The 14037-nt window shown below is 40.2% G+C and overlaps 1 protein-coding gene across 2 annotated transcripts in view; it reads left to right on the top strand.

The window, feature by feature from the left end:
* Positions 1-14037, top strand: part of CDC42BPG (CDC42 binding protein kinase gamma) — a 327785-nt gene that overhangs the window by 149223 nt on the left and 164525 nt on the right. For both annotated transcript variants that reach the window (XM_068259435.1, XM_068259434.1), the window contains exons 5-7: positions 6521-6616; positions 9361-9509; positions 10967-11060. In XM_068259435.1, coding sequence (XP_068115536.1) covers positions 6521-6616; positions 9361-9509; positions 10967-11060 — 339 coding nt within the window. The remainder of the gene's footprint in view (positions 1-6520; positions 6617-9360; positions 9510-10966; positions 11061-14037) is intronic.

Here is a 14037-nt window from a genome sequence, read left to right as displayed (position 1 = left end):
CCCACACAATTTTCACCACCTTTTACCACTGCTTTCAGCTACATGTTTTCTACGGTAATGCTGGATAATGTAGTCTGACCTCTGAACCATCCACCCACACAATCAGGTGTGACCTCCAGGGCCGGAGGCTAGCTTTAGTGCACTGGCACCTTTGATTCCTGAAAAAGGTGTTTTGCCCACCACTTTGCTTCTGTTCACGCTTAATGTTCACTATTTGCTATTTGAACCTCCTTTGTTCAGTTTTGGGTAACTTGGCTTTAAAGGCTTGGGTTATAAGTCATTACATTTAAACTGCTTGGTAATCTGCAAAGCGCTCATGTTTCAGTCAAGTATAGGATCTATTATCCATAAGGGCTCTACACACTGACACTAGTCAGGCAAGTTTTGCTAAATTTGAATAGCCTTGTTACTTTAATGCCCAGAATTTGAATATAATTTATGTAGTCATTTCCCAGCTCTGCTGTGCTTTGATATAGGCATCCAGGATAGTCTTTAACAGTACAAATATTTACTTGTTTGTTTTTTGTTTTTGCTAATTAAGCGCCAATATATCGATGTACTGTACTGTATATGTAAAATGTACATAACCCCATCTATGAAACAGTCCCTTGAATTTTGTTAAAAGAAAAAATGGTTAAATTTGTCTGAATATCCCGTGAGCCCTCACACCCCAACTTACAAAATGTAGTCACACTATTTAGGCAGGGAACCCACTTGACTGCTTTTGTGCGTGTTGTCTGCACAGAAAAACTGAGAACTGATAATCAATAGGCTAGTTTACATTTAAAGCGTTTTGTGTTCATAGAAAAAAAAAATTCTGCAGGTTAATTCTGCACATTTTGTCCGTTTTCTCTATCGATCACATTAGCTGCTGAGAAGAAAATGCATGCGTTTTTCATCATACAAACACACATGGGGCTCTATTCTCAAAGACTTCCCGCATGCGGTAAAGTACATGCGGGAAGTTTGCACCCAAAATCCCGGCAAGTTGGAATTCTCAAAATGTTCCGCATGTTTTTTCCGCATGCGGAAAAAGTGTGATAAAAGTGCGGGATTCGTGCGGTAAAATTTCTGCAAAAGTCGGTATTTTCCGCAATAAAAGATCAATTCTTAAAGATGTTCAGGCGCATAATTTCTTCGTTAATTACCGAATTTTTATCACCTACAAGTAGTAGGTGATATATTCCGCATCCCATTGACTTTAATGAAGTGTGGAGGCTTAAGGGCTGTGCTTGGTGGACTTTAACTTTTTTTTTTTAAACACTTTTTCATGCGACCTTTTTACCGCATGATTACCGCATGAATAATGGCTGTTTCCGCATCTTTTTTCCCGCATGCGGCAAACATGCGGAAAATATTAGTGAATGCTGAAAAAATGCGGAGTTTACCGCTGGCGGGAATTTAGCGGTAAAATTTTGCGGTACTTTTTGCTTCTTTGAGAATAGAGCCCATGGTGTGCAGAAAACGCTTGAAGAAAATCATGTACAGAAAACTGAAAGACAAGTATGTCACTTGCCTTACTGAAAGCAGGGCCTTTTTCAGGTATAGGCAAACCAAGTCGATGCTTGGGATGACTGCTACAGGAGGGAACACTACACTTGTAAGTGCTCTGCACAGGCTCTTTTAGCCATGTGCTCCACCTGACTAATTTTGGTGAGCACCCGGCTCTCATCAGCTCATCTCTTCATCCTCTTCCTATGCTGTAAGCATTCCACCCGGCTGGAAAACATTTGCGTGGAGAACACTATTGGCACACTGTGCATACACCACTGCTGCTTCCATTTAGATTAGGATTAGATGGATGAGGATTCTGACACCTAAATAAGCACTCCTAATTAGCAAAACAGGAAGGCTGAACCACATAAATGTGATATGGTACAAGCGCTGTAAAAACAGCAACATTATAGGCCGTAATAGGAATTACGGCTGTAGCGGCGCTCAGTGAATAATTTGGGTGCCATCAAAAGTTGGAGCACAAATTACTACAGAAACACTGAAGGTATGCAGTGTGCCCCAGTGTAGACTGGGAAGTATGTACCAATACACTGAGAATTTTGTCAATCTATTAGGATAAATATATTCATATTCACTGTCACATATTTTTCATACCATCTTGCAATATACCTGTATTTAAATTGTGCAGATACAATTTAATTTTGCAATTAAAAAATGCTTTTACAGTACCTGCTGTGTCAAAATACAGGTCTCCTTGCTGCTGACAGCCTAATGCCTCATATACCTTTTAGACTGGTGACAAGTCAATTTCAGCAGCTGGGAAGAGTTGTAAGGAGGCATCAGGCTGTAAGTGGTGAGGAGATGGGATACCCATAATACTCTGCAGCAGGTAAACTAATTTTTTCCCCAATGCAGTTTTAAATGCACATTTTTTTTTTCCTTTCCATTTTAATATCCTCAACAGGATCAAGGCAAACTACCAGTATATAACCCTCTGAAAAACAAAACAATAGAATTGTTCAATGGGTTAATTATTGCAGCAAAGTTTATGGATAATAAGATTATTTGCTACTTACATCTGAGTCCATCAGCGTTTGATCTGCTGTGGATGTTTTATCATAAATTAAACTGTAATAAATGTTTGTTTATTTTAAATTAAAAATAAACTAGTGCTTTAATCACACATGTGTAGATTATCTGTCGGGAAGCAAATCACATGGTAGAAATGGTTTTATTTTGCAGGAGTGCCCTGCCACACCTGTATGGCTCTACATATTTATTTCTTCCATATCTTTATATATCACATATCTTTTGTTGTAAAACATGTATTATTGTCCTGTGTGTGCCCAGCACGTGTCATGGGAGAGATGTACAGCTTCCATTCCGTTTATGTGAAATGTAGGGCTGACCTTCCATTCCCCCCAGGTTATGTCAAACTGGAATGCCAAGATGTGTCACTGTTCTATTCACTGACATGTCTGGGATGCCTTCCAGAAAGCAAAGCAAGTGCGGACAGGCATCTCTGCTCATCCTGGGCCTGTTTTAGTGACTCAGTTGCCGCCGGTGTTCATATGGTAGATGTAGATATACCTGTATGTATTATAGATTTTCTTAGTCTGTTATGATTATTTCAACAACCCAGAAGGATTGATCCTTTACACAATATCATAACTATAATGTAAACATTCAGCAATTACATTCTCTATTGATCCGGTCTGTTCACACAAAACAATCTCTGAATTGTTGAAGATTTCATGTAAAATTTTCGCATGTTACTCAGACTTTTGTGGTGGTCCTTACATATTTTATTAGAGATTCTATCAGGAAGTACTGCTCTCGCTTTTTTACATTTTTTTTTTTTTTTGCATTCCTGTATAAAGTGAATCTAAACTAAAATGTAAAACCAGTTCTGACTACCCAGTTCACCATCTGTGATTCTATAATCTGCAGACTGGGTAAGGTCTAGTGATGATCAATCAGATGCAGATCATTCCAGGTTGGACCAGTCAAAAGCACTTCCTGTAAACTTTAGTTGGCCCAGTTTCAAACTACAATTTACATCAAATTTGCATGCAAGCTGGTATGACTTGTATCGTATCGATCATCTTTGATTAGATGCTCTCCTCACTTCTAGAACTCCATCCTGGGAGCCTCTAATTCTAATATGAAACACTTCCTCAGGGGTCAAGCTTTATATATGACATCTACAATTGTCAAGTGGCTTGTCATTAGAGGCGTGAGTAGTCTTCACACAAGCTGTAAGATCCTCATAGTTTGTGAAGTTTAGTTACCTAGGGCCCCTGGTCAGGGACAGGAAGAGTTGTTTCAACAACTCAACTAGTTACTGTACCTTTTGTTCAAACAACCCAATTCAGCAGGCACCTTGCCAGGTAACATTAATGCAGCTGCATATGACACAGATCATATCCCTGAATTCACAAATCACAGGTACAACAGAAACACACTATTTGATTTGAGACTTGGCATTTAGTCACAGGTAGAGATGGTCTATTCCAGGCCTTTTCAACTCTGTCCTCAAGTACCACGAACAGTGCATGTGTTGTGGAAATCACCTCTGTTGAGACAAGGATGACCTCACCTGTGAATGTTTGAGGTTTTCTGCACTGTTGATGGTACTTGAGGATAGGGTTGGGAAGCCCTGGTCTATGGGATGCTAATCATTGCTGTTTGAATTGTATGCCGCTTGGTATTGGACCATTCAAAATCAGCAGAAAGTGAATGTGATTAACCGAATTCCAAGCAGCACACATATTGCATAAATTCTGAACATATAAGCTATAGTGATTTGCATCTCATAGACCATAACTAGTCACATGAATTGCTGTGACAATGAGTTTAAGACTAAAGCCCAATCTACACGATACGATTCTTTGTGTAATTCGATTACGATTCTATTTACAATCCAATTAAATCCAACATGTCCGATTGGGATTCGATTCAATTCGATTTGCCATTGCAAAACAATTGTAAATCGAATTGAATTGAATCCCGAACGGACATGTTGGATTTAATAGGATCGTAAATAGAATCATATTCTAATCGCACAAAGAATCGTATCATGTAGATGGGGCTTTAAAGTGCATTAGTCTTTTACTAATACAGGCCTTCTTGAGGAAGTGCATTATTCGTGTGCGTTGCTTCTCGAGGACATGTCCTATGTTGGATTCAATCCATTTCTATTATAACATCTTGTGTTGGCTATGTCCTGGGGGTCAGCACTTTAAACTTGACCTCATATTTATAGTTATCAGCATGACTGGAAACTGTAATTTATACCAGTGATGACATTATTACTGCATACACCCCTTTAAAAGACTGTTCTTCCCAAGTACCTAATGTTGAGGGTAACATCATCTCAAACACTTCTCAACCTATTTACTTTTAACTTCCTCAGTACAATCCTGTAAACGTTCTTTAAGGACCAGACCATATGTCATCGTTCTGACCCTATGATCACTGTATTTGGCTCACAGTGAGCATTGAGTTAGCAGTGGTGCGCATGTATGATTGTAGAAAGCTATGCCATGTCTGGATTAAGCATCCATAAACACCACGTAAATTTAAGTATGGGTGGTCCTGAGGAGGAAAAACAGTATTCCACAATTAACTGTTGGTAATTTCCAGATATTCCATTTGCTTTACTCCTTCAGGCTTGTTTATATATGATGTGATATTTTTTTGTAAACATCAAAACTTATTGTAATAAAGTGACTACAACTAGCAAAAGTGTGCCCAGCCCAGTGCGCCCACTGTGTATTCAGAAACTAAGTTCTGAAAGAACAGAAAGATGACAAACTTCTGGATCCCTTTACTGATGGGGTAACCTTATCTTGTACTCTCTGCCCACCCGGTGCTGCTCTGTCATGCACAATGCCATTCCTCTGCCTCCCTCTATATCGACAGAATGGGCTAGTAACACATCTACACAAACCTCAGCCTTGAACTGTCGCCTGTGGGGAAAAAAACCCAATTTCTGCAGGCGACAGATATAAGTGTGTGTGTGTGTGTATGCGTATGCACATTTTAAAGCATACCTGAACTGACCAGTGGCATGAGATAAACATAGGTACATATAGCACAAGTCCACTAATAAATTGTCTGAAGTCCCTTTCTGGTTTCCTGTACCAAAAATGTTTAACTAGAGTTGTTATCTATGGATATGGGGCAGTCAAACAGTTAAAATGGGGATTTACAGGAACGTAAAGTGAGTCTGAAGGTAAAAAAAAAAAAAGATGAGAGGGAAGGCTCTGGGTATCTATAAAGAACCTTCCCGGTGTCCTCGTTCCCCCCCCACAGGCTCCTTCGTTTGAATCTCTTGCTGCGGGATGCTTCGGAAGCACTCGGGCTCTCAAGTGCTTCCAAAGACTTCCAAAGCACCCCAGAAGTGAAAGAGAGTAGGCTACAACCCAGGTGTCGTAGACTTCTAACGAGGGGAAAATGTGGGGGAAAGCGGGGACCATGAGGAGACTGGGAAGGCCATGAGGAGACTGGGAAGGCTCTCCTTAGGTAAGTATCTGGGTTTTTTTTTGTTTTGTTTTTTTTTTTGCTTCACACTCCAGTGTCCGAAAAAAAATAGAAGGCAAATTACTTTTATTTAGCTAAGAAAACAATACTTGACAATGTTTGTAGTGTTGGAAAGTTTAAATGTATGGTTTTTGAAAAATTCAAGATAATATATTTTAATTAAGCAAATGTATATGTATTTATTGCCTAGACATTAATGCAGACTTGGCTGCTAATTAGGCCCTACTGTTGGCGAAAACCTGAAATGAAAATAAACATATGAGATAATGTTAAATAGAACATTGGCCACATAAACTACATGAATACAAGTATGAAAATATTTTAAGATCTGAATTTTTAAGACTGAATTCTAAACAGCAGCCACGGCAGCCTGATGTAAAACCTGCTAAATTAATTTACCAAACAGTTAATGACCCTTTTTGGTCGCTGGTGCATAGCATGCCAGTGTTCATGGATGGAGAAATAACCATAATTCTTTGCATTCTCTAACCAGTGAATTAATGATTATTTTCCTTTGCAGACAGCTTGTTTTCGTGAAGAAAGGGATGTGTTGGTAAAAGGAGACACACGGTGGATTCCGAGCTTACATTACGCATTTCATGATGATAGCTACTTGGTAAGATATTTTGGTGTTTCTGGAACTCCTGGACTGATTTAATAAGTATCCACGATATTTTCTTTCAATAAGTCCCATTGTTGTCTGAAATGCTGACTGAACTTAGCCCTGTTCACACTCCCAAACACCTCTTCAGTAACCATAATTTGTACATGTACACCACTGAACATATGCAGTGCAGTGGGTCTGCCTGCTGGTCTGACATTGCCCCGCCCTGCACATCCTCCACTGCTTGTTGCTGAAAGCTGCAGACCTCTAGACAAATCTAGTGGCTAGAATGGCACACATATACAATGTATGTGAAGTGTGCAAGAATCTCTCCTTGTGTACTGTCAGAGCCAATGTAGTAGCAATGAACTCTGTGATCTGCGTCACTTTATATAAAACACTTGATTTCTTAATTATAAATATTAAAACTCCAACATGGATAGATAAAAACAAAAAGCAAAAACAATGTGGCAGCTACAGCCCATTGTTTTGGACATTTGCTCTTTTATGAGCCAACCAGCTGGGTGACAAAATATTCAAAATATTGTTTTTGTGTATACACACCTTAAAGGATATCTGAACTGACACAAGACATTTGTTATGTTCACCTGAAGTCTGACCAACCTTTTTTTGTAATTTGGTTGTTTTCTGGCTCTGCTCAGATCAGTGATCACAAGAGTTCATGTGTTCCCGTATGTGATGACCAAACTCTTACAATTCAATTAACAAAAAACATTCCACCAAAATACACCAGATACTCTCTCAATTGATCATGAAGATCTAATAGTAATTTCACACTGCATTCTTCAGCCTGGTCCCTGCAGTGTCCCAGAGGCAGGCTGCTGTATTATCACACTTTCTCCTTAGCTTGGCAACCTTGATTGGAAGAGGCCATGAGACATTAGGAACTCAAGCTATGGCATAGGTATGTTGAATCTATAGAACAACCTTGTTGGATACCAGTGATTGCCAGCTTGCCATTCAACTTCCTCCATAGGTTGTACAGTAGATGAAGGTGTGGCTTGAGGACAAAAGGTCAAGTCTGGACATCTAAAAGTCTGAGGGCTCTTTTCCACTATGAAATGCGATCGCGATTCCGATTGCGATTCCGATCGCAATCGCATTTCAATTTCCACCATGCAATTGCGATTGAGCTACTATACTCATTATAGTCCAGCTCAATCGCATACAAAACGCGGCAGGACAACGATTGCGCTTTGACCAAAATCGCATCGCAATCGGATCGCACTAATGGAAATTGCTGCTGCAGTTTCCATTAGTTTAATGTACCTTGCAATTTGCGATCAGAAGCAAATCGCAAATCGCAGGCTAGTGGAAAAAGGCCCTCACTGACATAAGGCAAGAAAACATCCTCCCCAAAACCGAAGACCCCATCCCCCCAATAGTTTAGTATAATGGGTGTTTTGTGGGGTGGAAATAAATATTTATTAAATCGGGACCAAAAAAAAATTCTAGATGTAGGCTTTCAGTGGGAAAGTTTAGTAATGATTTGCATTATTCTTCTGGAAAGGGGAAAATTATAAGGAAAAAAAATACATTATTCCTCAGGAAAAAAAATTCTACAAGTAGGTGCTGTATTCTAGAACTGCCGCTGCACCTAATGCATAGTCCACACAGGATCACAAAAATACTTTTGAATATAAAACGTGGTGCTCTGGGCACAAATTGGTCTCATCTGTTGCTGTGGCGGCAGAAACTCCACAAACTGCAGACAATCCCTCCTCTCCCTGTATGCATGTCTGACAGAGTCTGGAGCACACAGTTTGCTGAAGTCCATAATTCTGTGTATCACATGCTCCCTGTCAGAAGTGCATACTACAGCAGAGCAGGGATTGTTTGAGGAGTCCTCTTCAGATACGGGGTAATTGGCGTTCTCAAGGTGGCCACACAGCATACAGTTTTTTCAATATCTTTTCAATTCAAGAATTGAAATCAGTGTTTCTGAGTGATTGTACCATTTCAAAAATCTGACCAATGTTCCACATACACATGTTCAATTTTTCCTCAATTATGATAAAAATGATTGAAAACTCAGAAAAAAATTATTGGGCCTGTACATCAAGAAATTGTCAATCTACTCTACAATTCAATTTTCATATAAACTGATCAGAAAAATCCACCATTCCTGATCTTTTATTGAATAAACAGGAAATTCGATCAGATTTCTCAAATGAATGAAAAAAAAAAACTTCAATTTTTCTGTACAATCATATTTATTGAATTAGTGTAAAATTGGATCTTCTAACTGTATGGTGTGTGGCCACCATCAAAGTTATGCCCAGAATACGAGATGTTTTAGAAGTGCTTTACAATACTGAGCAGTGACCAGTTTGTTCTTTTAAAATGGGTATACAGTACTTTTAAACCCCAAACACATACACATTAACACATACACATTAACACATGCCATATTAATTTCCTTTTAAACCATGCAAATTGCCTGGCTGTTTTGTCGATCCTCTGCTTCTAATACTTTTAGCCACAGCTCCCAAACCAGCATGCAGATCAGATGCTTGTCTGTAAATTGACTAGGTTTGCCACATGCTTGTTTCAGGTGTGTGGTTCATAAACTACTGATGCATGAAGGCTCAGCAAGATAGCCAGACAACTGGTGTTGTTTAAAAGGAAATAAATATCGGCCTCCATATCCCTGTCACTTCAAGTGTCCTTTAAAGGAATTTATTTTACGGTCCTGTTTTAATTGTATGAATATTGAAGTACATTTTTATTTAAAGTACCTAGTGATGGATTACTATGTTGGAGGAGATCTATTGACGCTACTTAGCAAGTTTGAGGACCGGCTACCAGAGGACATGGCCCGCTTTTACTTGGCTGAAATGGTGTTGGCGATAGACTCCATACATCAACTGAACTATGTACATAGGTAAATAAATGTATTAGTATGTCTTGCAGAATTATCAAACTGAAAGCTAAAAAACCCTGGGTGTAACCTATCAATTTTCTTGTTCCATGGCCACCCTTATATTGATTGGCCTGTAGCTCTAGCAATTCAGCACCTTTGTTTATAGCCCCAGTGACCTATCAGAGACTGTACCTCTGACCATTTCTGGATTAGAGATGGTTAATGAGACATAAAAATAATTCTGACGTGCCTGCAAATTTCATGCAAACTGCGTGCAGCTTGGAACTGGAGAATTAAAATTTCTAGAGAAGGTTATTTTGACTGACCAAATTCCAAGCTTCACACGTTTGCATGCATCTCATTGACTATCTTCATGATTGGCATAAATTGCCCTGATTACTTTCCAGGAAGGAGGGCTTACTTTGCCCTCTATACAATTTTGCATCTAGCCCTCTATACATTTATTGACCAGCTGTTTTGGCACAGGATCCACCCCTTGCTGTGTGCGCTCCATTACTTAGACTAAAATGACAAACACTGCCCCACTAAAACATTTGGCACCAAAATTGTGATGCAGTCAGTGTAATCCCATCCTTGTTTGTTTTGGCATTAAGGAGATGTTCTGGTCAGGGTTTGGTGCTCCATAAAGGCCCATACAAGCACTAGATGGATGCCACCTGATGGGGATCAGGACTTGATTCGTCATGCAACATCGCTGGGCCGAGGCGTGCATGCAATGAAAAACTGCTGACCCTGCTGTGGCAAATGTCCCAGCATCATTAAATACTATTCACTTCTCTCAAACTGTAAATCAGTGGGGTAAGCAATAGCTGGAGACCAAATTATGGTGTTTTCAGGTTTGTTTTTTTCATATTTTGGGCTCTGTCTTTTGCCAGAGCCCAAATGACGTACTAAACGCCGCTATATCCATAATTCCCATAACTGCCTATGATGGCACCCAAATCTCGGCTTTTGCACGTCACCCATATTACCTGCTTTGGGGCCAAGGCTGGACATACTCATAGTTGGCCTGCAAGCCAACAAGTTGTTCTGTTGCAATGCAGGAGGCGGTGTGCTGATGGATCGACCGGCACAAGTCTGATATCACGTGGGAGGGGTGACTAAGGAGGAAAAGTGCTCTCGGCTGTTAGGCCAGATTGATCCACCTGGTGGGCTACTGCCGGGGTCAGCAGTCTGGGTCAGGGTCTGCTGTAGACATGCCGGATTATGGGCAGAGGTGGTCATTAGTGGCTCATCTCACCTTAAATCTAGCATGTGTGAAGGCCATAAGTTGTTCTGTATGAAGTACTTAACGTGACCCAGTGAAAAACTCACATTGGGCTCCGTAGCGCCTTAGCTTCACCACTTCCAGGTGATTTTTCCTGAGATAAATTACAGTTTGTCTTTATTACATGTTAAGTTTTGTGAGTGTGCTGTTTTTGTCCCTTGTGTGCTGAGTGATCTTCTCTCATCTACAGAGATATAAAGCCGGATAATATTCTCATTGACTTGAAAGGCCACATCAGACTTGCAGACTTTGGGTCATGTCTGAGGAGGAAAGCAGATGGCATGGTAATTATTCTCTTATTTCACTAAAATTATTAGGCTGGCAACAATGACGAAGTATGTTTAAATAAGTACTTTGATGCCTAAAATCAAATGCAGACGATGGTAATATTGGAATGTTTGTTGCAATTATTTAGCAGTGCAACTTAATACTTACTATGATTAAAGTGTAATGTAAAGAAAGCTATCATATAAAAACAGCAGATAGCATGTTGGAGTGATGAGACTCTGTAAAATGTATTAGCTATATGCTTGCTATACACCAGTGGTTCCGGGTGTAAGCCTGGCTTCAGGGGCATAGAAATGATTTACATATTCAGCAGAGGTGCATTGTGGGTAACCGTTACACACTTAAATAAGATTGTATTTGCAATAATTCAGCTTTAAGAAGGCAAACCACACTAAGCATTGCTTTTTAGTTGGAGGGCTTTTCGGGTCACCTTTAGTCCCCTATACTTTCCTAGTAGTTTTGGGTCATCCCGAGCTGCTTAGGTACTGTGTTTTGTTAAATAAACAAATGAACAACTTTTGACAAATAAACATTTATTCGTCCAAATAAAGTAGTTAGAGCCTTATAAAATTTTCCCTGTAGCCACTATTAAAAAGTGACAGCAGATAGGAGAAAGGCTTCATTTAAGAAAGAGCAGGGCAGCTGGGGGTTAACACAGTTCCCCTCTTCCTTGTCAAATGCTAGCAAATGTTTCCTAGCTTGTAGCTTTCAAACTACATCAGAGGCCAGAAGCACCTAATTCAGCCCTGGTCCCTTATCAGGTCCTGGGGAAACCTAGTACCCCCCCCCCCCCGTCCCCCACCCCCTCTGTGACGATGCCATCAATCTATTTTCTGCTTGACAGAAATCGTAAAGCCCAAGCTTCTGGGAGAATGGTGTTTGCATTTTTGACACCGCCGCCTAGAGCAGCAAAAGGGACAGATCTTATCAACTTTGCCTGGAAGTAGCTGACCTACTGTGACTCAGAATCCCCAATATCCATATTTTCTTCACATTTTCTTCATAGTTCATGGCATAGCAAATCTCTATGCCCATCAAATCTGCACAGGTTGTGGTATTCTGCGGGACGCTGGTTCTGAGAGGTTTCCTGACCAATCTGACTACCAGAACTGAAGTAAGACTGGTTTAAAGTAACCCTCTAATACACCAGGAGTCTGACCCCTCAAGTTTGATATCATTATCGATAAATTCTGATCGACCTAAAATGTTATTAGATTTAACATGACCTGTACGGTTTTGGAGATACAACACCTATCCTGATTTAGATACATTTCGGTCTCCATGAGAAGGGGCTGGCTCATCTCAGGTTCCCAAGAGGTGTGTAATCCCCACCCTAACTCCCCCTTGCTGAAATGCAGGGTATAACTTGACAGAACTCTGGTCTGTCTGAAGTCCATCATCTGAAATCTTTGTCGAATAACATCTGACAGCCAGCTGGACACTGGCAAAAATCCCTTGGATTATTTCTCACAAAGGCATTGCAATCACCATCTTGGACTTTCCGCCATGACTTGCGATTGCCGCATGGACTACCAATGACGTAATTTGAACTATAAATTAAGACATTCTGTTTCTCTTTTATCTCTACTCTCTTTCTATCAAACCAATCTGTTCTGCCGGACAGGTATATTTATCTGTGGGTTAAAGTAAACTGTGTATATGTAGTTTTAGAATAAAACAAACGATTTTATCGTTCAGTCTTGTGCCTGTTCTGGTCATCTGATAGCTGCTACAACGCACCTGCCCTCTGAAGAGTTATTCTATTGCATTTTTTTATTATGTGCTTATAAATTGTCATTTTGCTAGTTAGGTTGTGAATAACGGTTTTCTTCCTTTTAGGAATAGCTATCGGGAGTCTCTTTCCTCCCTGAACACGAGAGAGTGGTGGCAGTGAAATTACCCGTTTTCCAGCATGAAATCTATATTAATTAGTTTACAGATTGTACATACAATTGGGATTGTACATGTATGGGCACCTCCAACCAATCTTAACAGTTTACTACGCACACAGTGAATCTGCCTCTAGAAGTCTCTAGTGCATGAGACCTGCATGGCAACAGTGGCCTAGTAATATGGGATTGGTGAGTGATTGTCACATTACATATTGTCGACAGCGTTGCGACCAATCTTTGTCAGTCTGCTTACCGTACTTCCTGCTATCGGGTGCGACTATTCCCTGAATGCTAACAGGAGCAGATTAGATGGGATTGGCATGCTCTGTCACATTACTACCTTCTGACGATCCAGCAACCCGTCTTTTAACGTCTTGTAGATGGGATCGGGCGCTGGATTGTTACACAACTGAAAGTAGCAAACTGGGGACCTATAGGATAATGATGTCTACTATCACTTACACATCAATCACTTAAGATAGTATATTCACATGCACCATGTCAACAACATAGATAATTAACAATTAGAACATTAGTTTTTGTTTTCTGTTTCTAATGTGGTAATGTTTTATTAAATAGTCTTAAGTGTTACTGTACTTAATTCTGGTTCAAAAAAGTTTATGAAGAATCTCTAACGAAAACAATAGATCACTGTATTGTTGCTCTAAGTGGTATGAAACTCGGCATTTCTTTTTTGCTCTAAAATATTTACTGCATAAAAGCTACTACCAGAAAAAAAATGGTAGCAGAACAGCATTCAAACAGTTAAACCCAGCACTTTCTTCTTCAGTGGGAAACTTGTGATCACTTCCTCCGGAGCAGTGCTTTTCGGCGCTGCTAGATTTGGGTGCAGCCGGCGCCGCCATAGACTATAATGGGAATCAGTCTATAGTGGCGCTCAGTGAGTATTGTCGGCGCCGTCAGAAGCAATCGCTGGAAGCCGTTTTATATCATTCCCCCACTATCCATGGCGGCCTGGAGGGGGAATAGTAATTAACACGGCCCGGACTTGTGCAGAAGCAGGATCAGCCATATACCGGCTGTATCCTGCGCCCAAGTCTACCGGCATTTCAAATATACT

Source organism: Hyperolius riggenbachi, chromosome 11 (assembly GCF_040937935.1).
Source record: "Hyperolius riggenbachi isolate aHypRig1 chromosome 11, aHypRig1.pri, whole genome shotgun sequence".
Taxonomy (NCBI): Eukaryota; Metazoa; Chordata; class Amphibia; order Anura; family Hyperoliidae; genus Hyperolius; species Hyperolius riggenbachi.
This window is presented reverse-complemented; position numbering and strand designations above follow the sequence as displayed.